General features: G+C 38.4%; 1 protein-coding gene across 13 annotated transcripts in view; it reads right to left on the bottom strand.

Moving 5' to 3' along the window:
- Positions 1-23,459, bottom strand: part of NAV3 (neuron navigator 3) — a 411,556-nt gene that overhangs the window by 175,465 nt on the left and 212,632 nt on the right. For all 13 annotated transcript variants that reach the window (XM_048047448.2, XM_048047439.2, XM_066993373.1 and 10 more), the window contains exons 2-3: positions 14,485-14,602; positions 13,719-13,771 (exon numbers count right to left, since the gene is read on the bottom strand). In XM_048047448.2, coding sequence (XP_047903405.1) covers positions 13,719-13,771; positions 14,485-14,602 — 171 coding nt within the window. The remainder of the gene's footprint in view (positions 1-13,718; positions 13,772-14,484; positions 14,603-23,459) is intronic.

Below are 23,459 nucleotides of genomic sequence, written 5' to 3'. Positions count from 1 at the left end.
TGGACAGTTGTGCAGTTCCTATAACTCCATTAAAAAATCTTTCTATTGGTTGGATTTCCCAGCCCAATCGAATAAAAGATAATGATATTCATACTTGCTGTGTGCCCTCATGTATTATTTCTGGGTCTTGGTGTTTAAATCTCAAAACTGTGTTCAGTACCTCTTTTCTAAATTCAGTCTGGATTCACCCTAGAAGCAGAGAAAGTAGGTCTGGCAACTCTAGAGAATAATGGCCATCTTAGACTCCCACAGATGTCCAGAAAATATAAAACTCACAGAATATCAAAGCTCCCACAATCTTCCACTCACCAGTGACAGGCAGGGAGAACAAGAAAGGCGTAAATGCCTTTCAATAAGCTCCAATTGAATGAAAGAACTTTATCAGAATTACATAAGGTACTTCCTATGTGTGTGCATTACATGCCAAAACATTCACCTATGTAGTTTCTTGAGAGTTTTGCATGTTACTGAAACTGCAGACTGCACCACTGATACTATCTGGATATGGTCCTGGGCAACCTGCTGTAGGTGTCCCTGCTTGACCAGGGAGCTTGGACCAGATGGGCTCCAGAGGGCCCTGCCAACCTCAACCATTCTGTGATTCCACGATAGGCAGTGGCAAATTATCTTTGGAAGAAAAAAATGAATGAGAGATCTTGAGACTCTTCTTCATAGTTAATAATACTTTTTCTTGTGAAAAGTCTACTTCTGATGAAGATCAAGGCTTCACAGACATTGAAAAATAACCTTTCCTAACAAACGTACAACACACAAAATTATTAAGCAGAAGTAATGTAAAGGGAGTGGTTAGAAAATCTTTAAATAGAAGGAAGTCCTCAACTATAACCATAACAGAACTGGCACTTTGCCACATTTCCAAAATAATCAGATATTTGATAAAAATCTAGAAAGCTGACAAAATCTCAAAAGTACCAGAAAGTCTTGTTTGGATACAATGTAAAAGAAAACCACTTCAGAGACACTGTTTATTTTCTTGTAAAGATTAAATATGCATTTTTGCTGTTCAGCTAAACATCACGCACTTTCTTCTCTATTTTTAAATCCAGTAAACATTCTAGACATTCCTAGTATTTATAACATAATCTCCCTATAGAAGATGATAAAAATACACCATCATGAAGCACACATATTTACTGTAATCCTGCTGCTGCTATCCTGGGAAAAAATGTATTAACAAATATAAGCAACAGGTGCTTTCTAAAATGCATGTCATGGTCAATTAGTGTGTATGTATTTGAAATACATGTTTGTGTTAAAACTTTCCAGTTAATTTCTATTAATGGAGATCTCTTTGTCTAAGCATCTGTATCACAAGTATATATTTGATCAATTATGATACTTCAGGTAATGTTCACATGACATTTTTGAGAGGAAAAGATTGAAGAGGGGAGTAAGATAACTACAAATGGGAGAAAACGGCAAAATTGTCAACTGCATCTCTTCAAACAATAAATACTTCAAGGTGTATGTCAGCCACTATTGTTCAGGCATAAATTTCTCCACTGTTTCATCTTCCTGATACAGTTTAACACTATGATTCTCTGATCAAATTATATTCCTGGCAAGCATAGCTGAGGGGTTGGGAGAAGAAATGAATGCAGATGGTCATGCCTCAGTGGCATGTAGGTACTGACATATTCCAAACAGATTAAAGGCAGGGAGGTTCAAGGAATTGCTAGGAGGAAAAAAAAAATGGTGTGAGGGGACATTTTTCATTTTAAGGAATGAAAAGATCTCTCTGTTCTCAACAGTCTTTGCCTGCAGAAGCAAATTGTGCATAAACCTAATCTTGGCCCTAACCAAGCATCCCTAACTAAGCAAACTTAATCTAAATTTTCAGTAGTTTGAATGGAGACTGATACCATCACAATATAACTACTTCTCATGACCTGATTATTACACTAACATCTAGATGATTTATCATCATGTGACTCCATGCATTAATAAGAAAGGGAATTTCTAAGCATAAACAAGAAGACTAATGCCTGCATATGATTTTTTTTTTTTTTTTTTTATGAATAATGTACTTCTTCCAGTACAGTAAAATAATATCCAGGATGTGTTCCCGTGGCATTTTCTTTTATGACTTCAGACAGTCAAATGTGAGCGACTCAGAGGAATATGTAGCTCACTGCCTGATGTGAGTGAGTAACTCTGAGCTGTTCTGTGAAGAGAGATTGTCATCAATCCTGTGGTTCTTTTAATGTTCTCAGATCTTCTCTGGATGTAAAGAGAACTGTTTGTTTCAGTGCAGAATAAAGAGGTCTAATAAAAAGCCAAACCAGAATCAAATCATATATAAAAAAAGTGATGATTTTGTTGCCTTCTCCTCCCCTTCCTTTCCATGCCTGTAACATCCTTAGGCAAGATAGATGAAGCTTCCTATCCTTTATCCTCTACTAGATCTAACACTTGCAGAATTCCTACTATCATTTCCTTAACTTCGTCCCTCCCTCACAATAGAAGCATGTTTGGTCTCCCAGACAAGGTCAACTGTTACACTGCTTGTCTGTGCAGCTCTCACCACATCTATATTTGCTTTTGACTTCTTGGTCTTTTTTTTAAAAGAGCTATTTGCAAAAGCAGTTTGAATTCCTCCTTCTGCCAGTTCTGTGCTAAATGAATTTGCTTCTCATCTAACTCAAATTAGCTATGTTAATGCCATTAATAATCTCTTTTCAGCAAAACTTGGAACCAGACTTCCAACACATTCCTCCTTGAATGTCAGTCATCTTTAACATTAACATCTTTAACCTTACCCTTACAGAATTTTTTTCCTCTCTTCTTTCTTGATTTCCACCATTCATATCTGTACCTACAATGTATCCTTAGATGGATCCTCAGATGGACCACTTTTTTATTTTTCTTTTGGGGTGCCACAGAGCTCTATTTTTAGTGCTCCTCTAGTCTTTATGTCCAGGTAATTGCAACTGCAAGCATAAGATAAGCTTAAATTTCTACTGCTGAAGGAGAGGTTATTTACTGTAATTAATTTTCAATTTGCATTGTTTATTTGTATATTTAGATAGTTGATATACCTATATGCATTGCTGTTAGCAATACAGGATTACACAGAAAAGCCCTGACCCTCCATTAAGGCATACAAAAGTTCATAGAAAAGGGCTTGCTGATGTCTAAAACAAAACAAAACAAAACAAACAAAAAACAAAACAAAACAAAACAAAACAAAAAGAGTCCAATCCTGAGGATCAGCCTCTAAAGTGTGGGTTTTTTTTTTTTCAGGAAAGATCTTATAGAATTTTTATAGAATTTTTATAGAATTTTATAGAATGTTCCAAAACATTTAGTGCCCTAAGCAAATTAAAGGCAGTGAGGTATAACTTGATGCGCAGTGTGCTGGTTTAACAGAGTGCCAATTCCCTGCACACATAAGAAGGAAGCTTGTTCCTGATATCATCTCCATTATTTCTAGGTGGTGACATGAATACAAGTGTGGAAGTCTTAAAAATCATTTCTTTCTGCTTTGAGCTCCCAAACATGATGTATGAATGGTATGCCATAGAAGTTCTCAGACAGCAGAAATAAGCTTCAGGGACCTATAAACCTGGAAAGTATTCCTAAATGGAAATGCATCTTAGTGGTTACATTCCTATCATCAACCAAAGAAATACTGGGGATCTAAATCGGGTAGTCGGCTTGAACACTCAATGTATCGAAAACAAATAGTACACACTTGGAAGCTATCTTGCACGTTGCACACTGCATAGAGCATTACAATTGATGGGATGTGGCAAACATGTCCAAGAAATTCTTCTCTGGAACAGTGAGGCCAGTCACTGGGGAAGGGGATGGGAATGCGGTTGATTCTCAAGGAGGAGATTTACAGTCTGAACATATATTTGAAATGAGAGGGCTTGTCCAGCTGTCTTCAGAAGGACAGCTAAGACATGCTTCTGGCTGTAACAGTCTTTGGTACTTCCCTGGGAACTCCAGTGAGGATACACATTTAATGCACACCACCTGCCATTGAAGAATCTCAGAAAGCGCTGCTGGTTAAGTTAAAAATCATCTACTTGAAACTACCACCAGGAAATGTGCAGTCTTTAACATTTGCATCAACACATGCAAATGTGCATCAACTACCATCAGAATCTGGCCAATCCCAGACGTGAGTACAGACTGGGAGAAGAAATCATTGAGAGCAGCCCTGCAGAGAAGGATTTGGGGGTTCTGGTGGAGGAAAAACTTGACATGAGCCAGCAGTGCACACTTGCAGACCAGAAGGTCAACTGCATTCGGGGATGCATCAAAAAAAGGAGTGGCCAGCAAGTTGAGGGAGGTGATTGTCCCCCTCTTTTGTGCCCTTGTGAGGCCCTACTTGGAGTGCTGCATCCAGTTCTGGGGCCCTCAGCATAAGGATGTAGACCTGTTAGAGCGGGTCCAGAGGAGGGCCATGAAGCTGATCAGAAGGCTGGAGCACCTCTTTTATGAAGAAAGGTTGAAAGAGCTGGGGATGTTCAGCCTGAAGAAGAGAAGGCTCTGGGGAGACATCATAGCAACCTTTCAGTACTTAAAGGAAGCTTATAAACTAGATGGATTTTTTTACATGGGCAGATAGTAATAGGATAAGGGTAAACATTTTTAAACTAAAAAACGGGAGATTTAGATTAGAGATTAGGAGGAAATTCTTCACTCGGAGGGTTGAGAGGCACTGGAACAGGTTGTCCAGAAAAGTTGTGGATGCCTCATCCCTGGAGATGTTCAAGACCACGTTGGATGACGCCCCAGGCAGCCTGATCTAGTGGGTGGCATCCCTGCCCATGGCAGAGGGGGTTGGAACTAGGTTGTCTTTTAAGTCCCTTCCAACCCAAACCATTCTGTGATTCTATGATTCTATGAAAATAAGAACTCTGAAAATGTATGATGTTGTCATTCCTTTGATAAGTATCTGCTTAGAACCTGCTTAGATGATGGATCAGTCTTGTTTGCTTCAATCCAGAACTGCCACTGTTATAACGTAAGAGAGAGTAGACTGGGAGAAGTATTTGCCACCAGTGTGACTCCAATGGTTTTTTACCCACAGTCCTAAAATAAGAATTGCATGAGGCTGTACTCTGCCAAACCACAAGAGCTAGGTTCAGAAATGCAAAATTAAGTGGTAAGTAAATCCTTGGTAGGAGGGACGCCAGAGAACGTATAAGCTCTGCATTACCATGACAAATTCTTCCCAGGGAATGGGGAGCATGATACTTCAACCACTGCTTACAAAGACCAAGGAAGAACTGCACGCAGGGACAGGCTTAGCTATACTGAAAGCAAAATGTCCACATACCACCACCACAACCACCCTCCCCGCCCCCCCTTCTTGGTAACATCCCAGCTTGAGGCCACATGAAGGCATGGACAACTTGGACAGTTATCAAGAGCAACCTGGAGCCCTTTGATCTACTTCATTGTCCAAACTCTGGTATAATTAATAGGAACAGAAATCAAATGTGGACTTTTAATTATGCAGATCAGGGTCTGCTCTGAGAAGTAACAGGTCTCCAAGATGGTGGAAGGTCATGAGAGAGTTTCAGTTGTAACACAGACACCACTGCTCATCATGTGGCCAGTTACTTTATAGTGCACCTGGCAGGTGAAAGTAGGGAGGGTAGCAATACTACACAAAGCAAATAGGCAATATAGGGAATACTCCAGGCCATTCTTCACTAAGGAGAAGAAAATGAATAAAGTGCTGTGAAGACAGTTGGAGCCAGCCCCAGGATCCTTGTAGACACAGATGGAACCAGAGGAAAAGAGCCAGATCAATGAAATGTATCAAGATGAAGGGTAAACTATATGGTTTCAGATGTTTGACCTGGAGCACATACATTGTTAATATTGTAGCCAGCATTGACATTATTGTCTCTTTGCTAAAATTAGTTTTTCCAGTCAAAGGATGCCTCAAAGATCAGATGGTGTGAAGGAGACCAAAATGGCTACGCTCCCTAGATGCAGAGGGTGTAGCCAGGGAACCACTGCAAAAGTAACAGCTATTCTTAATTCCTGTGGTATTGTACAATAGAGTTTTCTTTGTTAAAGATGCAGTGAGAACAAGGAGTCCTCCTATAACACATGGGGACAGTTTGCCACTACAGTCTTCCAAGCTGTGATAAACTTCTGAACTTAGCAAACAGCCCTGGATCTGCGGCTGTCGCTTTCCATACAGCTGGAAACAAGGCTGCACATCCTTATTTCCAGGGTTTTCAACATCCTAGGGAACTATATTTATCTCAAAATGTAGAGATACTGCAATGGCTCTATGAGATGAACAACTCCTTCTGTCATTCATCTCTTGAATCTCATGAGGACAGAAGCTATAAAACTATATAGACATACATCTACTCAGTAGGAGAGAAGAAATTTCAGGAGACTTGCAGAGCAGAGGGGAATTCTAAGATGATAAAGGAAATTCCCATGCTAATGGTACACAAAAATACAAAAGATATGGCTTTGATCTGTGTTCCCAGAAAGCTGACCAAATGGAGAAGAAATTATGATTACCAGCTTTTTCATGGCTGTATGCATGCTGTATACAAAGGTAGAGGCCCCTAGGTGCTGTTTTTGATATCGTACATAGGAAAACTTCTCTGGCAAAATGAATAAAGTATGTATATTCCCGATGAGGTCATGCTAAATAGCCAGTGATCTAGAATACAGGTAGAGTGTAATGGGAAGGAGAATAATTTATTATTATTATTATTATTATTATTATTATTATTATTATTATTATTATTATATTTTTCTTCTATTCCAGATCTGAATACTCTCATCCAAATTAAAGTCACCTTTCTAACAAGTTACCTGTCTGAGCAAAGTTCTTAATCTTCCTCTCATCGTTTCCATGCAGTCATTTACATAACATCTTTGTATATTCTTTGTCTGCTCTCCTTTAAGCATCTCCCCGCCCCCCCTTCCCAAGCTATAGTTATATCTTGCAGATTTTTTCTATGTAACATGGCTAAAATATGGGCTTTCCTACCTTTAAACACAGGAAACCTCTTGTGGGAGTTCAGAATTTAATTACTCTGTTGGTTTTTTGTTTTGTTTTGTTTTGTTTTTTGTATTTTTTTGTTTCTTTCCCTCAAGTTTTACTGAGATAGCTTACCTAGACATCATGCTGTGAACTTATCACCTGAAAGTATTTGTTTTTCTACCCTTTGTGAGAGCTACTCTTACTGAATCCCAGATTCACTTTGCCTATCAGAGAGGACAGGGAAATAAGCTTTTGAAACCATCCTGACAATGTTGCGAGACGCCATTCCTTTTGGTTATATTTTTTTAACAGAGATTTGTACCAGCTGAGGCCTTGTCCTTTCTCTTATGCAAACTACATCTTCCCCCCAAAAAACAGCCATCAGCTCATTACTGAGAAAACTCTATGTATATTTGTTAACACCTCTCTGGTAAAGGAGAATAGAAGTTCATCACACCTTTTTATTCTGAATTGCAAGATTCTTCTGCAACTTCACCACCAGATTTAGATTTCATTATCTTGAGTAACAATTTGAAAGATTTTTCATTTTAATATTCATCCCTTTTCCTTTTTGAACATCATGAGTCACTTACAAGCACAGATCTTTGGGGGAGGCGAATCATAGTCTGTCTTTTTTAAAACTCTGATCAGTTATTCCTTGTTTTCCATTCTTAATGAAAAGTTGTTAATGGATTTTATGGGCTTCTCCAAGAAACAACTTATGAGTGATCCCTGGTCTCTCTGGCCCCCAGTTCCATCTTACAGAGCTGCCATTTCAACCAATGGAAAAAAATTACTGAAAATCTGCAAAGCATAATGTTACTTTTTTTTTTTTTTTACGTGGAAATATGTTTACTTTTTTAGACCCAATTACTTGGAGGTATATACACTCTGATTAACACACTTCAGGCTATTCATTTCATTTCTGAAAACTTAGTGCACAAGCAGGCACTATAGAAATACAGGAACTAGATTACTAACTTGTGTTCTGTTCATTTAAGCACACCAAACCTGGAAAACACAAAATTCGAGTCTCTCATTCCTTTGTATTTTCAGAAGACTTTCACAGCAGCCAGTCATGAAATCTGTGAAGAACCACTGATAGTCATGGGGCAACAGTCAGAATTTAAACAAAAGGAGATCAGTATGGGAAGAAACTGGCCTGCACAAGAAAGGAGCTGGGATTACTTTTTAAAACTCATACTGAACTTCCATTAGTAACGAAACAATTTCTACACATAGCCAACTTTCTGTATATATTTCTATGTGTTACACTTGTGTGGAACACTCACCTGGATCTGCTCGAAAGTATAGAACGAATATCTTGGGTCATACATCTTGAGTCTGTATGGCCAATCTCGCCCAAAACTGCCTAGCAAAGCCAGAAGATTCTTGCAGCATTCAGCACTGAGCAGAGAGGAAGAGCTCACATGTGGGCCCACTTGACAGTGAAAATAGGGATGACATTTCCAAGCTTCCCAGTCCTCATAGAGCTCCACATAACAAAACCCACACAATCTCATATAAAATTCCATGGGCCTTAGAACATACCACACTTCTTTTATACCAAATGATGCTGTGTTTTACAAACAATTTTTAGACATAGTATGCTAATGACAATATTATCCTCCTTGTATATTAACATTCCTGGATACTGAGGGATGCTGCTCAGCAGTGCCTGCGCAGCACATCCCTGTCTGAGGATGTTTGACTGCAGGATACTTAAGAATACTTAAGGAAAGCGTACATACTGTAGGGCTGGTATGCTTTGTGGCACATTTAGCAGTTCTGGTTTCCACCTATTCATCCTGTTCACACTCTGACTCTGCTAAGAAGTGATTTGCGAGCACCTCATCAACCTGTAACCTTGGCTTCCTCTGGTGGAAAACCTAAGCATGTGAGCAAAAAAGGAGCTGAAGGGTGGGTGTTGGGGGCTGGCATGAGAGGGAGAGAAGCTGTGGGACTGCAGCAACACTAGGAAGCAACCAATACATCACCAAACATCATCTACCTGTATAGACATGTTCACTTTGTCCTGCTTCAGCTTCAGACTTCATACACTATTTTTATGTTACAGAAAGTTTTCTCTATCACAAAAATGTTCCCTGCTTAAGCAGGGACCTCACACCACCTTCTTGCTAAACTACACAATTTTCTACATATATTCTTGTAGCTCTTTACTGAAGCATTTTCAATTTATTAACATCTTTTTAAAGGTATTATTAATGAAATTAAATACAATATTGTAGAAACAATCTTATTAGTGAGGCACATGGTCACATTGATTCCCATTTGTATCAAATACACTACTACTTCCCCAAAAAAAGGGTCAGCTCTGCTAACTACAGATTTTTACTAAAAGTTCACATCCACTTGGCAATGTGCTACAACTCTAACACCTTTTCTAACACTCTGATACTCAGGATGTGGTAAGCAAGACCTGTATTTTCATTGAACACAACTCCCTCTGTTGGACTGCAGCATGTCTGTATCCCAAACTGTAAAAATTACCTTTGAAGCATGGTTTTACAAACTGGTAGGAAACAGTGCCAAAGATAAGATTGACAAAATGAAAAAAAAAAAGTCTTTATTAAATGCATTAAAGTCTCCTATGTTAGGAGTCTTTTCATAAAAAGGGCCTTTCCTGCCTTTCAGTATATATGAGAAAAACCCTGCTACCAGCTACAATTAAGAATGCTTTTGTACATAGATGTGTACTGGAAGACAGTTCCAATGGGAATTAATAAGAGCTAACTGTAAGGAAGAAAAAAATGATAAGACAACATCAATCCTAAGAAAAAATCAACATGAAAAAATATATGCTCAAAATTTTTTGCAACTTTGACTTTATTTTACTACTTGTGCAGCTGAAAGCACCACAGACTGCATGAAGAAAGAACAGCAATGTTAGTTTTTCAAAATTGTCAAGGGACAGTACTGTCACCACAAAAAGATTTTCAGTCCAACACTCTAATTCTCTTGCATTTTCCCTAGGATGGATTACAAATGATATTTCATATTCTTACAACATCTTTAATATGATCTGTTTAGAGACAAAACACTGGAGATCTTTCAGTACATTTTTTAATATGTTCAGGAAGAAATATATATATATATATGAATTCTATCTTTTTGGACCATTATAGAAAAGTTTTACAATGTATTTTCTGTCCAAGATACTCTCCTGCTTTTTCTAATGATGGCAGTACTTTCAACAGAAAGTAAAGAAACAAATTGATTATAAACAAGCAGAAGGGAATTATAATTTTATTTCAACAAAATGTAAATCATTGAAAGACTATTATCTTTTAAAAGAAAAAAAATATTCTAGGTTTCATTAACTGATAAACTTCTGAAGAAAAGATTAATGTGGCTTTTTTTCCATTGAAGGAAAGAGATTTGAAAAAAAAAAAAAAAGGCTCAAGTGACATATTCCTTCTTGAATGAGATAGTTGTGAAGAAAAAAAAATCACAAAAAGCAAGGCAAGACAAGGGGATTGTAAATGATGCTGTAGGCAATGTATATTCTAATAAACAGACTTTAAAATCCTTATTTTTATTTTAACCCTTAATAGTAAATACCAAAATCATTTTACCACAGTAGATTTATCCAGCAGAGAAGCAAATCTCACCAGTTAATGACAGCCATGAGGATTCTGGTAAAGCTAACTATACAAAAACTGGATGCTGCTGGAGTTTACAAGTTTTAATTTTTATCAACTTGGACCTGTGGAGCTGGTTCAACTGGTCTACAGTTTTTTTCTGTATCACTGCCAATATGAGAGCAGAGTACAAGACATTGCAACAGACTTAACTAGAAGAAAACTAAAAGAGAAACATTTAAAACATTTTAAAAATAAACATGAAAAGATGTTTATGAATTAGGGTAACAGCTGAACTGAGATACTTTAAAAATCATTTGAAAGATGAAGCTAATAGCAAGAGGAAAACCAAATGGTGAGTGAAACAGAACTTGGGAATATTGGTAATGATTAATTATGAATTGATATTGGTATCATCTACAGAGCATATCAAGTATTCCCAGCAGCAGACAATCCATGTCAGCGTTCTCTAACTTAAGCTAATAAAATGTCTTAGACATCACCTCCTGGGACGGGTATCAAATAGCAAATGAATACAGAAAACATTTCTTCTTAATTGCAAGTTATGAGAGCAAGGATCATGAAAACATATGTGAAAGAGAAGGGTGGTGGGATTCTTGAGGTTTATAAGCTAAAAAGGTTTAAATGAAGGCAGTGGGTGAATGGCTAATATGCATAGGAATACGAATGAATGAATGGCTAACATACTTTTCAGGAGTATCATAGCACCGAATGAGTGGATAGCATGTTTATAGGAATAGCTTGATTACTGCTGATTTGATGGATGATGTTCTGAAAAATCCTGATAGGACACAGTATTACATACTGGCCTATTTCAGATATGTAAACTAGCTTTGAACACAGTTACTTTTTTTTTTTTTTTTTCTGAATATTACAAATATCCAAGAGTCCACTGCCACAAGAAGAAGAAATTTGGTTTATCATTGCCTAATGGGCTAACAAAATTGAGAACTGCCATGGGAAATACCTGAAAATGTGATAAAATATTGCCTTCTGCTAGGCCACATCAGTTTGCAATCCAAATGAGACAAATGAAGAGCAGACTCAATACCTGGGGTCTCTGAGGGGCTTTGGAAGAAAGCTGACAAATTTGAGCTACTTTAACTACTTTAAAGTGTACCTTAGTACACTTTAAATTTCCTATCACAGTTAAAGAAATCAGTGGGATAAAATTGGTATTTCAAAAGGCAGGAAAATAATCTGATCTGACTGTAGAGGTAAAAAAAAGAAAGTGACTGAATTACTAGAAACTACTACTTCTAGTAGTTGAACTGATGCTTTAGCACTGTGTGAGTACTGATGCATGATGGTGTACAGGAGTGTTCAAAGCACCCCATTTGAGAGCCAGAGCACCTGAGACATATTCTGTGGCCTGGCTGAGTTCAGAGTTCTGCTTGCAGGAGGGGGAATACAGACCAAAGAGAACCCTGCAGGTACTGAGGTACTGTTGCAGCATCGGTGCAGCAACCTGAGGTACTGTTGCAGCGACCATGCTTCCCTATACTGTACTAGAGATAGAGATAGAATCAAGAATCCCGTATGCCATGTAAAGATTTTCTTGTCAGCAGGAAAGGAAGACCCTTTTTTTTTTTTTTTTTTTTTTTTTTTTTTTTTGAGATGCAAACCTTGTGCAAACTATTATTGAGAGAGTATTTCTCCCTGTAGCTTGGCTTTGGCTTTGGCTTATGGAAATGAAGTTAGATAGATATCAGAGTGGTGGGTCCCTAAGCAATCCTAGATGGTCAGTAACCAGTTACATAACCTGGGGAAATAATATCACTTTTCTGTGCTTTTGTCTCTTCTTGTTTGTCTTGTCTGTCTGGAATGGCAGGTTTTAATGTGATTAGAGTAAGGAGCGATTATCTCTCCATCTGTGTGCGTAATATTAGAGCTCCACGCTGGCGTTCCCAAAGTTCTCAGCCAGGGCCACTAGGTGCTGCTGTAATATGAGTAATTAAAATAATAACTAGTATTAAGGAAATTGCCTATATTCTTACTGTGGACTTTCAAAAAGCCCAAAAGCAAGAAAAGAAACTTATTCTAAACCTCCAAATTTTATGAAAAGTAAGAACGGAAAAAAAGAAAAAAAAAAACTTATTATGCATTTTGCTGGAACTCTATTATTTTCCTTTCACAGCTTTGCAGAAAACCACTGCAAATACCTTCCACCTTTTAAAAACGCACTGAATAAATGCAACACTTTTGTATTCCATTCCCACTTTTAAGCCGAGCTTCAACAGTTTGCTATTATGCAAACTCATCCAAACCATGATACTCTGAAATCCTTGCCAGCTACACTATATTCATAAGCACGCCTTATTCATATACCATTTGGATGTGAACAGACAGGCAAAGTCCACAGCATGGGGGAGAATGGTTGTAATCGTAAATGATTCAGTAAATGCATGGTGATGTTACTGATGCTCAGATTTTGTACCTGCCAGTTCTACAGCCTTCCAATGAGGATTTATCTTATTAAATGTAGTTTACTAACCATAAACACAGTACAAGATTAATCAGACTCCGTATGAATCACAGTCACAAAATGCTTGTTGCCTGAGCGTATTAAAATGTCTTTAAGCAGCTGCCAGCTATATCTCAGAGAGCTATATGACTAAAGTGCTATTTCTGAAAGTCTTGGAGTCAGTGCATCTAACTGGACTTTACAGTGGACAATCCAAAAGGCTATTTATATTCAGAAATAATTTGGCAAGTCTTGTTCATCAAACCAGTTTTCCAGACACAAAGACTCCACTTAGAAATTTGTTCTTGGATTTATTGCCCTTAAAAATGAAGTTAAATGAAATTATCTGGATAATCAGGAGAAGAACAGGTTCACTAAAGCAGTTCTGGATTAATTAGTACTCATGAAGTTTTGCTGCTGAGTTACCTCAATTCCCAAAGTTAGCTAGCACAAAAATGAAGATACAAACACAAAGTATATGTGTAAAAAACAAGTACCAGGAACAGTATGTAAGAATTAGGACTGTATGTTAAATATGGGACAGAATATGCACAGTTTAAGTAAATCTTTAAAAAGCATTTTAGAAAGCTGTAGAGGTGCCAACACAAACTAAAAATGTATTTTTTCTTACCATTTGAGACTGGCTCCGGGGACAGCCATTGATATCTTCAACCTTCTCATTTGCTAAACAAAACAGTGAGGTGAGAAAGAAGTAAACCAGGAGATAAAGCTTTCTTCTCCACCCCCCAGCAAAACAAAACAAAAAGCACACACATACACACACACACAAAGAAAATAAAAAATAAAAAAGTAATTAAAAAAAAAGGAAGAGCAGAAAAGACACAGCAATAAAGTGCACAGGGTTTTGTTGACACAGAGCTCCTTTCTAAGCAAAGCTCGGTCGCACAGTAACAACACTCTTGTTAGCAGCAGTTGCTTCCACATGCCAAATCATGCAAAGTGGGAAGTGCGAAGGAGGTCGCTGCTAATTCTTCAGCCCCTGCAAAATAACTGCTGACATGAAATCTTCCACAATTGTCTTTGCAGGGTCAGGATACAGTTTCAAGGCAGCCCAGAAAGTATGAGCCACTCCAACTAACAAAATGCACACATGGGAGACATATGGTTTAATGGAGCATTCATTTCTGACAATTCAAAGTGTGTAAGATACAGTTCTGGCCATTTAAAGTATGGTTAAACAGCCACTTCCAAACATGCTCACATAAACATATTTTTTAATTAAGACAAGGATGAACCACACAAATATCAGAGACATATGGACCCAGTCAAATTGTATTATTCAGGGTTCGTCTTATTGTTAAATACATTCAGCTTGAATTATATATTCCCCCATGCAAGGAGTCAGCTCTCTGTGCTTCTCTGAACCCTGGGCTTACCGATGATCTGGATGATTTCTGCTAGCAGAACTCCATCTGCAATGTCCTGTTGCAAATCCTTGATCAACCGCTTGTGGCCAGATTTTGCTAGGTAGTGGTTAGCCCAGTCAGTGTAAATCTGCAGAGCAGAAGGGAGGGCAGGAGGGAGAGAGGGGAGCGGGAAAGAAGACAATAAAAATTCTTAAAACAAATGTTGGCTTGCACACAGGAACTATTCTGGATCACATTCCAATTTAAGAAGTCAGCACCAAAGGAAACAATTTTAACGTTAGTTTTTTTAAAAAACAGCCGTGCCCCTCCCCCTGCCATTTTCTGTTTTATTTTAACATCAAATGATTCACTCCGTTTCATGAGGGTTCAAGCTTGCTGTGACCAAGCAAAATTCCCCTTATGACTGGAAAGGAAACTCCTGCCATAAATCAGTCATGTCTGCCCCAATTCCACCTCCCACCATGTTCCTACCTACACGCACGCCCCGCCACACGCTCTACACGCGGAGGCTGCCTAAGAGAAAGTGAGAGCAGAAACGTGCGCCTGTGTTTTGGTGGGAGTTCATTGGTTTGTTGCTCATGATCCTGCCTGTGACAGTGCCTCTACGACACTTTCTGCAGTAGTCACGCTCTTCTGCTCTGCACAGTTCATTTGTTCCCTCACCCGTGGTTCAGCGTGTCGCAATGTGCATGGAGACTGAAAGCAACAAATGTCCAGAAGCCTTATCGCTGGAATTAGAGCATATATTCTGGCAATATACTGCGTCCTTTCTTTGCAAAAACAGGAGGGGGGAAGGGTGAGACCAAGCAGCACAAAAGCCTTTGCAACAGACAGCACAAAAATGGCACTCATTGACAAAAGTTTAGAAAGTACCATCTGAACTACATCCACCAAAGCAAAGGGGGAGAGAGGTGGAAAGCAGATCATAAGTTAAGAACGGAGGCATCTATGTGTCCAAGGAGCGCGTTTGCTAACAGAGCAGGGGTGTGCACAACAGGACCCAGGTTCACATAGAGTGAGAGGGAGAGGCAGGGACACCATCCCACGTGCACTGAAGGGCCAGTGCTCACCAGGAGGTGCTCACACCATCCCCCAGGTTTCCCAGCAGGCAGGGGCAGTGTGGACTAGTGAAACTTCACCCAGTTTTCACACAGTGTCAGGGCATCAGTGGCCCTTGGCAGCAAGGGGTGACTGCTATCAGTGAGGTGTCTGTGGTCCCTCTCCCCATCCCCCAAGAAAGGACTTGCACAGATCATCCTGTATCCTTGCATGTGACCACTGAAAGAAAGCATATATGCATGGCAGCATTGCTGTGTAAGTAAATGTAATATCCACGCTATTCTCTATGCTGAGATTGTTTGAAATTGTTGAAACTGCACCTCTTCCATAAGAACAATATGAGGTCACTTTATAAACATCCTTTTATTTAACCTCACAGACCCTCGGGAGGAAGGGATCAGAATCCCATTTTGTGAACAGTAAAAACAGAGGCCAAAGCCATTAACTACTTGCTTAGTTCAACAAGGAAATCTGTGGCAGAACTGTGATGGGAAAGTGGATGAAATTCCCAGTCCCAAGTCTTACCCAGAGAACCAACATCCACTTTCCAGCCAGTGAAGGTATCACTGCTCGGTCCATGTTCACATCAGGACTCATTTGCCACGAGTCCCTTTGTCACAGGTTTTCTTCAGTAAAATTGCAACTGGTTTGGTCTATCCTATTTCTTCACAAATTCCTATAGGTAGATCACCAACTGTTTTGCTGCAGCTTTCTTGACAGCTTTAGGACTTTAAATAACTTCATAGCATTAAACTGGAAGAGGATTCATGTCTCCCATAGCCAAAGGATTCTGCTGCTAGATGGGTATGTAAACTTCCCTGTTGCACCTAGAAGTCTTTTTTGGTCACCTTTGTTTTCACTGACTGAAACTTTTTCACTATTACAGGTGAGTGACATGAAAGACTCTAGTAAAATGTTTTTCAAAAACAATTGCAGCTAAGAAAGTGTTTCTTCAGTGTTTATAAATAAATATAAGGAATGCTAATGTGAATCTCTAAAGATGGTATTAACACAAATTTAGAACAATATGAATTCAGGAGGATAAAAGGCACATACCACACCCATAGCATCATGTATTCCTTACTACTAGTGTTTCAACTTCAGTCATTCTTCTAAAATAAAGTCTCATGAGTATTCTCTGAACTACCATAAGCTGAACTATTTTCTGTACTCCAATGAAACTGACCCACTGGAACATACAGAATTTAATACCCACTGACATTATTTTGAGTTAGTTTTGTACTACAAATAAAAATACCTTACCAAGCATTTCCTTTTTCATTTGTCACACCCACACATAATCTGATGTACCAATCCTAATTTTGACTACAATTTGAACTATCCTCTCACTAAGCAGCCAGGGAAATTTCATTCTAGCAGCTGTTGTGCAAGTATCTAATACTTAAAGAATGGACTTCACCCACCCACCCTTCATATATTTCTTTTTTCGTAAATTTAAAAGTGGAAAGTATAAAGAATGTAAATACAAGAGATTAAAGTTAAATGTCATAGATAAGGGTGGTGTGTACACAAAAATTGATAATCTACGTCACATCAGTGGGCACAAGAAATTATCGATGGCCTGTACTTCGACAGTTAAGAAATGATGGAAAAAAACAGTGGGAGGAAGCAGTGGTAAAAGAGGAGTTTTTTTTCCACTTCAGAAGTATTCTAAAAGAAAAATAAAATGTGAAGAGTTGTTGACAGAGACCATAGAGCAAACCAATACCCAGTTGGCAGGGGAATGTCACATTTAATTTCCTCTCTTTCCATAGGGTCACCACTTGCTTCAGTTTGCCCCCTTCCCCATAGGACACCCCTTTCATTCATCTCATTCTTCCAGGGACCCAACTGCTCAGGAGTCAGTTGCAAAAAATGAGAAGCATGTAGACAGACACATGAAATTATAAGAATGTATGCACACCACTATCTTTTTTTACATGAAATACTCTGGTGCAAATACCATGGGAAATAGAGAACCGCCTTCACAGTTTTTAAGTATCAATGTAACTGTAATTTTATCTTAAACTCCTCAAGACAACAAAAAGCTCCAGTTTCATGACTGACAGTATTCACTTTGCAAAGAAAAGTCACACAGACCAGAAGATAAAAAAGCAGTAACTTCATGCAATGGTTTGCTTTGTATTAGCGCTCCCCTGTTGTTGGGTGCTGAGCACCTTTAAGGAAGAGCTGTGCATGATCTTTTTTTCAGAATTAGCAATATATCATTACGTTTTGCACTAATTGTTCAGTAACATTTCCCCAAAATATTTATTTATTTTATTTTATTTTATTTTATTTTATTTTATTTTATATTTTATTTTTTTATTATTCAGAGCTGTTCCAGAGAAGGCATACAGGAGGGTTAGTTGTTGCAACACTTCCTCCCCAATTCATTGCTTGGCCCAGTGACCCTGCCTTACAGCTACAGGCTGGGATGGGCTGATGGCTTACTCATTTCCTCCCTAAACTTCCTCCCCTACCACCACGCTTCACAGACACATCCAGCTGGGGAGTATTTGACTTCAGTGCTAGGCTCCAGCCACTGGTGACGTACAGGAGAGTCGCCGTTATCTGCAATGCAGAGGACTAGTCTCAACGTCGTGATAACAGAAGAGAGACGATTCTATGTTTGTGTGGTCCAGGCCGCATCCTGGTATTGGATGATTTAACCACTTGCAACACGAAGCAGAATTCAGTGGGGCAATCTGATCTTGGGCACAGCCTGCTCGTGTTAACAATGGTTTCCCCTAGCATTCCTCAGCTGCATGTCATACTAACCTTCCAGAAAGTACAGAAAATAAACTCCAATACCCAAACATAGTTATGAACTTCACCTCGATACTTCATACGCTGGTGTAATGAACACAGGAGAGCCACTTGACAGGATCGATAATAAAACAAAACACCTGTTTACATTAGTTTAATCGAGTGAAAAAGAGTGGGGAAAGTTATTGACTTTCTTAGAAGATTCTTTAATCATAAAGCAGACAATTATATACCAGGCAGAACTATAATGAATCCTCTTTAAAATTAATACAGAAAAGTTACCACCCACAATCAATGTTAAGAAGGAAATGTCAAATGGATTTCATAAGTACAGTCTGCCTAACACAATAATAATGCATGACACTTGTAAGCATCTTCCCCAAAATCATCTCAACATACTTTCCAGACAAAAATGAGATCACCCCTATTATTTAAGATTCCCTAGACTTCCTGTAAGATGTGGGGAAACTGAAACTGAGGTATAAAGGCTTTCTTGGTGGATTTCTGCTATTTTTATTATTATTTATTTATTTATTTATTTATTGAACTTGGCTCTCTCAAGGGCAAGCAGAGCTGGGAATACAACCCAGATATTCTGAGTTGCAATAATTTCTTATATATATATATATTATTTATTTATGAGGCTGTTTTATAAATAGGCATGGTGCGAAAATGTATATTTCAAGAATCAGGACCCTTCTACATATTTTTATTTGCTTGCTACAGAATCTAGAATTTCAGATCTGAGAATGGTTTCCTGTTGCTATCAAGAAGACAGCTTTCCATACTTAGTGTGCTCCACTGTCATTCAATTATGTGCCACTGCTGCTGGGAAGAACAACAGTTGCAGCCAGCTGAGTTATGCCAAGACCTCATGACAGATTTCCATGCCATTTAGGATAGGTTATATTTGAAGCAATATTTAAATATTTGTCCACTATAGGAAAAAGGTTCCTTCCTAGGTATCTGGGAATCAACAGAGAGTATCCATTTCTCAGCATTTGTCCTTCAAAATGATGTAGAAGACAACTGTATCCTCATTCATTAGTAAAAAAGAATTGAAATGCAGTCCATCGATGCTTTTTTCTGTGCACAATATCAGCCTTATATCTCTGGAGGAGGGGATGCTTTTTAAGAACTCCATTTCCCAAATGGATGTCTTTGGCATCAGCAAGCTTCCCACAGTTTGTTATTTTTTATTCTTTTATCTTGTAGCAAACAAAAGCTGGAGAAATGGCAGGAAAAGTTAGCTATTACAAAGAATGTTACTAGCTGCTGCAGAATACCTGGGTTGCAATGGTTCACAGCAATATACAATGCTACTTCTTAACACACCAGGATTCTGCCTTTTATTCTGTTCTCAGACTATATCCATACATTTGATAATCTTTATTATTTTTTTTCTCTAAAAAAAATAAATCTGAATAAGGTAGAATACAAGATAAGAACTTAAGCAGTCAGCTAAAATGGAAATATGGTATTGTTAACTTAATAAATGTATTATGTGAATTACAAGTGTAATGTATCTATTCTGCTTAAAATGTGGTCATCAGAGAAAACTGATTGTTGATCACACTTAGAGCTTTTCACCCACAGACACTTGTTCAAGTCATGCTTGTACAAGAAGAGACTGATGCCTTGTTTTTGCTCTTCTCCAGTGTGCTACGAAATGGGCTGCAAAGACTGTATATTTATTTCCTGGGCTGTTTTCCAGTGTGTGGCCTAAACTGGATGTTGAATACCCAACTGGGCCTACATAACAGTCCCAGAGTCCCTGATGAAGGGGACTAGCCAGAGTAGAGGGCATGACCACAACTCTACTTAGACAGAGCTATTCTTGGCCAATAAATTGTGGGTAACAAAACATGTGTTGGAGTGTCCCCAAAGCTGCTTGCATGTATAAAGAGAAGCTGGGCAATGCACTGACTAGTGTTAGAAGAGGGTGAGGAAATCTTTGCAAAGAGATGCCTTCATTTCGTCTCCTCACTAAGGAAAACTTAACTGGAAAGCTGGATCTGACCTTTTAAATGTTTTCTTACTGAAGGTTATTTCCCTGGGCTGCAAAAGATTGATCTATTAGTTTCATTCCTGCTATTAACAAGGAAAAGGGCTAACTTTGCAAACAATGGCACACAATTAGACTGCCATAAGAGACAGATCAAGCATCTGATTTATGTCAAGATTTAACTTACTATAGAAAACACACTCCAACTCAGGTGCTTCAAAGTAAAACTGGGAGGCTGGGGGTGGCATTTTCTGTAACATTGAGCAAATTACATGACAAGGAAAAATATTTACACAATTAAAAATATATGGCCAGAAAATGAAACTAGAATGACTTAATTTATAGGCAAGGTGGAAGCCAGTGCATTTCATTTAACAGAATGAAATGAGTATTAAATGACATTCCAGAAACCCTGTTTCTGAATCCCAGTGAGCAAATGAGAACAATTACAATTTAAGGAATAGAAACCATTCAGAGCAATACATAGAAATTAACTAAAATGTCAGAATCCCTATAGTACAATTCTATGTTGCAAATAGCAGCATATATCCATCAACACCACTCAGTAATCTTCATATAAAAATACAATTAAATTAAATAAAACTTTGCTAATCCCAGCAAAGAAAATGAATAGAAAGAATACTGTTCAACAATCACTGGCAATCTTTAAATATTTATTCAGCTATTGGGAGGCCGTTTTATATTTCCAAGTTTCACTTAGAGTTTGTGATCTTATCACCCAAATGACATTTGCACTAATTACTGTTCTCTCTTTCCTCACATTTCTACCAAATCCCAACTCAGAATTAATACGTCTTTGAGGCCAATATTCACCAATGACAGTGAAGCAAGGCTTGTGATGTGTCTGCGCCAGATGAAAATTAACAGTATAAGTCCCTTTGAGTGCGTATTTGAGTGTGCATAAGTTTTGCTAAGTGATTTGTATATTGCAAATTAAACAAAACCTAAGTCTTTATAGAATGAAATAACCTGCTCATCCTTTGAAAAGAAGCATACCAATTTGCTTCATATTTAAACACATCGTCTAGTTTACTAGTTTATTGCAGCTACTCTTCAGTCCTGTGCAATAGCAATGAAGTGCCACAGGAAGGAGCCAGATATTCACACTGCAGCTGCAAAGGCCCCAGCCAGACGGCTGGGCCTCTGCAGACTTCTACTGCGGGGAAGAGAGACTTGTTAAGAGAGCAACAACACCACAGTTATTAATACTGGCCTCGAGCTTCCTGAATTAACAGGAGATGATGCTTAGTGCCATGCAGAGCAAACCTCCAAAACAGTGACTTTTTTATATTAGTACTCCATTTACTTACCTGTATCTCTAATTTAGCTATATTTTTCAAGTTTAAAGTACATTTTGGCATCATTTTAGTGAAAGTACAACAAAATACAGGACCTATTATTCAATAATGCCTTTACATAAGACATTGATTCAAACTAGTATCTCAGTTAATTTTATTAAAGAGAAGAACAGGATTCCCTACTGGGCCTAAGTGTTAAGCCTAGAGACACCACTCAGAAAGTGAATCTGTCTTAGCATGTCAGTTCAGATACAGAGTGCACTTCTAAAGGTAATGACCTGCCACTTCTTTTGTGCTCTCAGAGCACAGGAGCAAGATCGCCTTCACTTGAATCAAAAAAGTGAGGTACGCTTCGAGAGCATGCTGGATGCACGCCATTCACTAGCCAGCATTCAGTCCATGCAACAAAACCTCAATTAATCCAAATCGCCCTCCAACCCAAAAATGTGTACCTTGGAGATGCTGGCTTCTTAGTACCAAACTGTTTTTCCCCACAAGCCAACCATTCCTGACACATGTGTGTCCCAGAAGGGAGGGGAAAGAGGGAGGGTGTGATAGAAAGAGGTGCTGACTGTTCTGTGTAGCGGGACATACACTGAGATGCTTCTGGAAGTTGTTGTAATGTTGTAGAAGCAACAAATATAAGAGGAGGAAATATTTTGGTTTTGATAGTGGTGAAGCGTGAAGACATTATTTTGACCAAGAAGGACATTGCTAGCCTTCTCCAATACAAATAAATGAACTAAAACTCCTTTCTCCTGTATGTGCACATGCACTTGCACATTATCTGAGCCTGTCCAAAGCTCTCAACCACAGCTGTCTATGACAGTTCCTGGCCAAAAAGATATCCCTTGGAAGAAACAGATGATCTGGGAAGGAGCACCATTGCCTGTGCAAAGGAGGAAGCCATATTTCTACTTCTCTGGCTATCCAGGCTAGCAAGGATGGCTCTCTGTACCAGAAGCCTCATTCTATTCCCAAGTGAGATACTTAATGTTTATTCTAAACTTGCATCAGACTTGTGTCTGATACATATCTTGTCACTTCGAGGATAGTTTCATGGCTAGTCCTACACTCACTTTAATAAACAAAACCACAGAAAGAAAAGTTAAGTTTTCTGTAAATGGAAAAATGAACTGAATTTGCATAGGCTTCCTTTGTGGCTCACTAATATCAAGACAACAGAGAAGAGCAGAGAAAAATATTCAGACCTGCCTGGAAATCACAAAGTAATTTCAAAGTAAAAACATCCTTGCTCTTTTCTGTTCAAAAGCAATAAGCCACCAGAGCATTGCCAGGGGGCACCTGCCCTAGAGAAGCAGCAGCAGGGCTCCTCACATGGAGCTGAGGAGATTCCACAGTGAAACTCCTCCAGATTTTCCATCAAAACTCATTTTAAGGATTTATAACTTGGATGGAGACATTCTTTCCACGCTGCGATTTGGCATTAAAGAACTTGGCCCAGGGATCAAAATAACCCTTTTTTCCAGCACTTCTTTTTAAGTGTGGGAAGGCAAATTTCTGATATATAAAAATGCAAAAATATGAAGAAATACTTTTGCTCTTTTGTTGCAAGAAAACAGTGGCAAGTAAGACTGCAACTAATTTTAAATATAATGCCTCCATCCAGCTTGTATTTTTTGAGGCTTAGAAAGTAATTTGAATTGTTTGGTTTTCTCTCATGTGGAAGAATGATTTTGCAAATCAAAATAAACAAAATAAACTCTGCTTTCTGAGCTGCATATTTCATAACAAGACACTTTAACTTCTGCTTAACTTTTCTTTGGTCTTTGACTGTTGCTTCTCACTAACTCCATAATTTTAATAGCAAT

Source organism: Anser cygnoides, chromosome 1 (genome assembly GCF_040182565.1).
Source record: "Anser cygnoides isolate HZ-2024a breed goose chromosome 1, Taihu_goose_T2T_genome, whole genome shotgun sequence".
Lineage (NCBI taxonomy): Eukaryota > Metazoa > Chordata > Aves > Anseriformes > Anatidae > Anser > Anser cygnoides.
The sequence above is the reverse complement of the archived record's forward strand: the minus strand, read 5'-3'. Positions and strand labels throughout refer to the sequence as shown.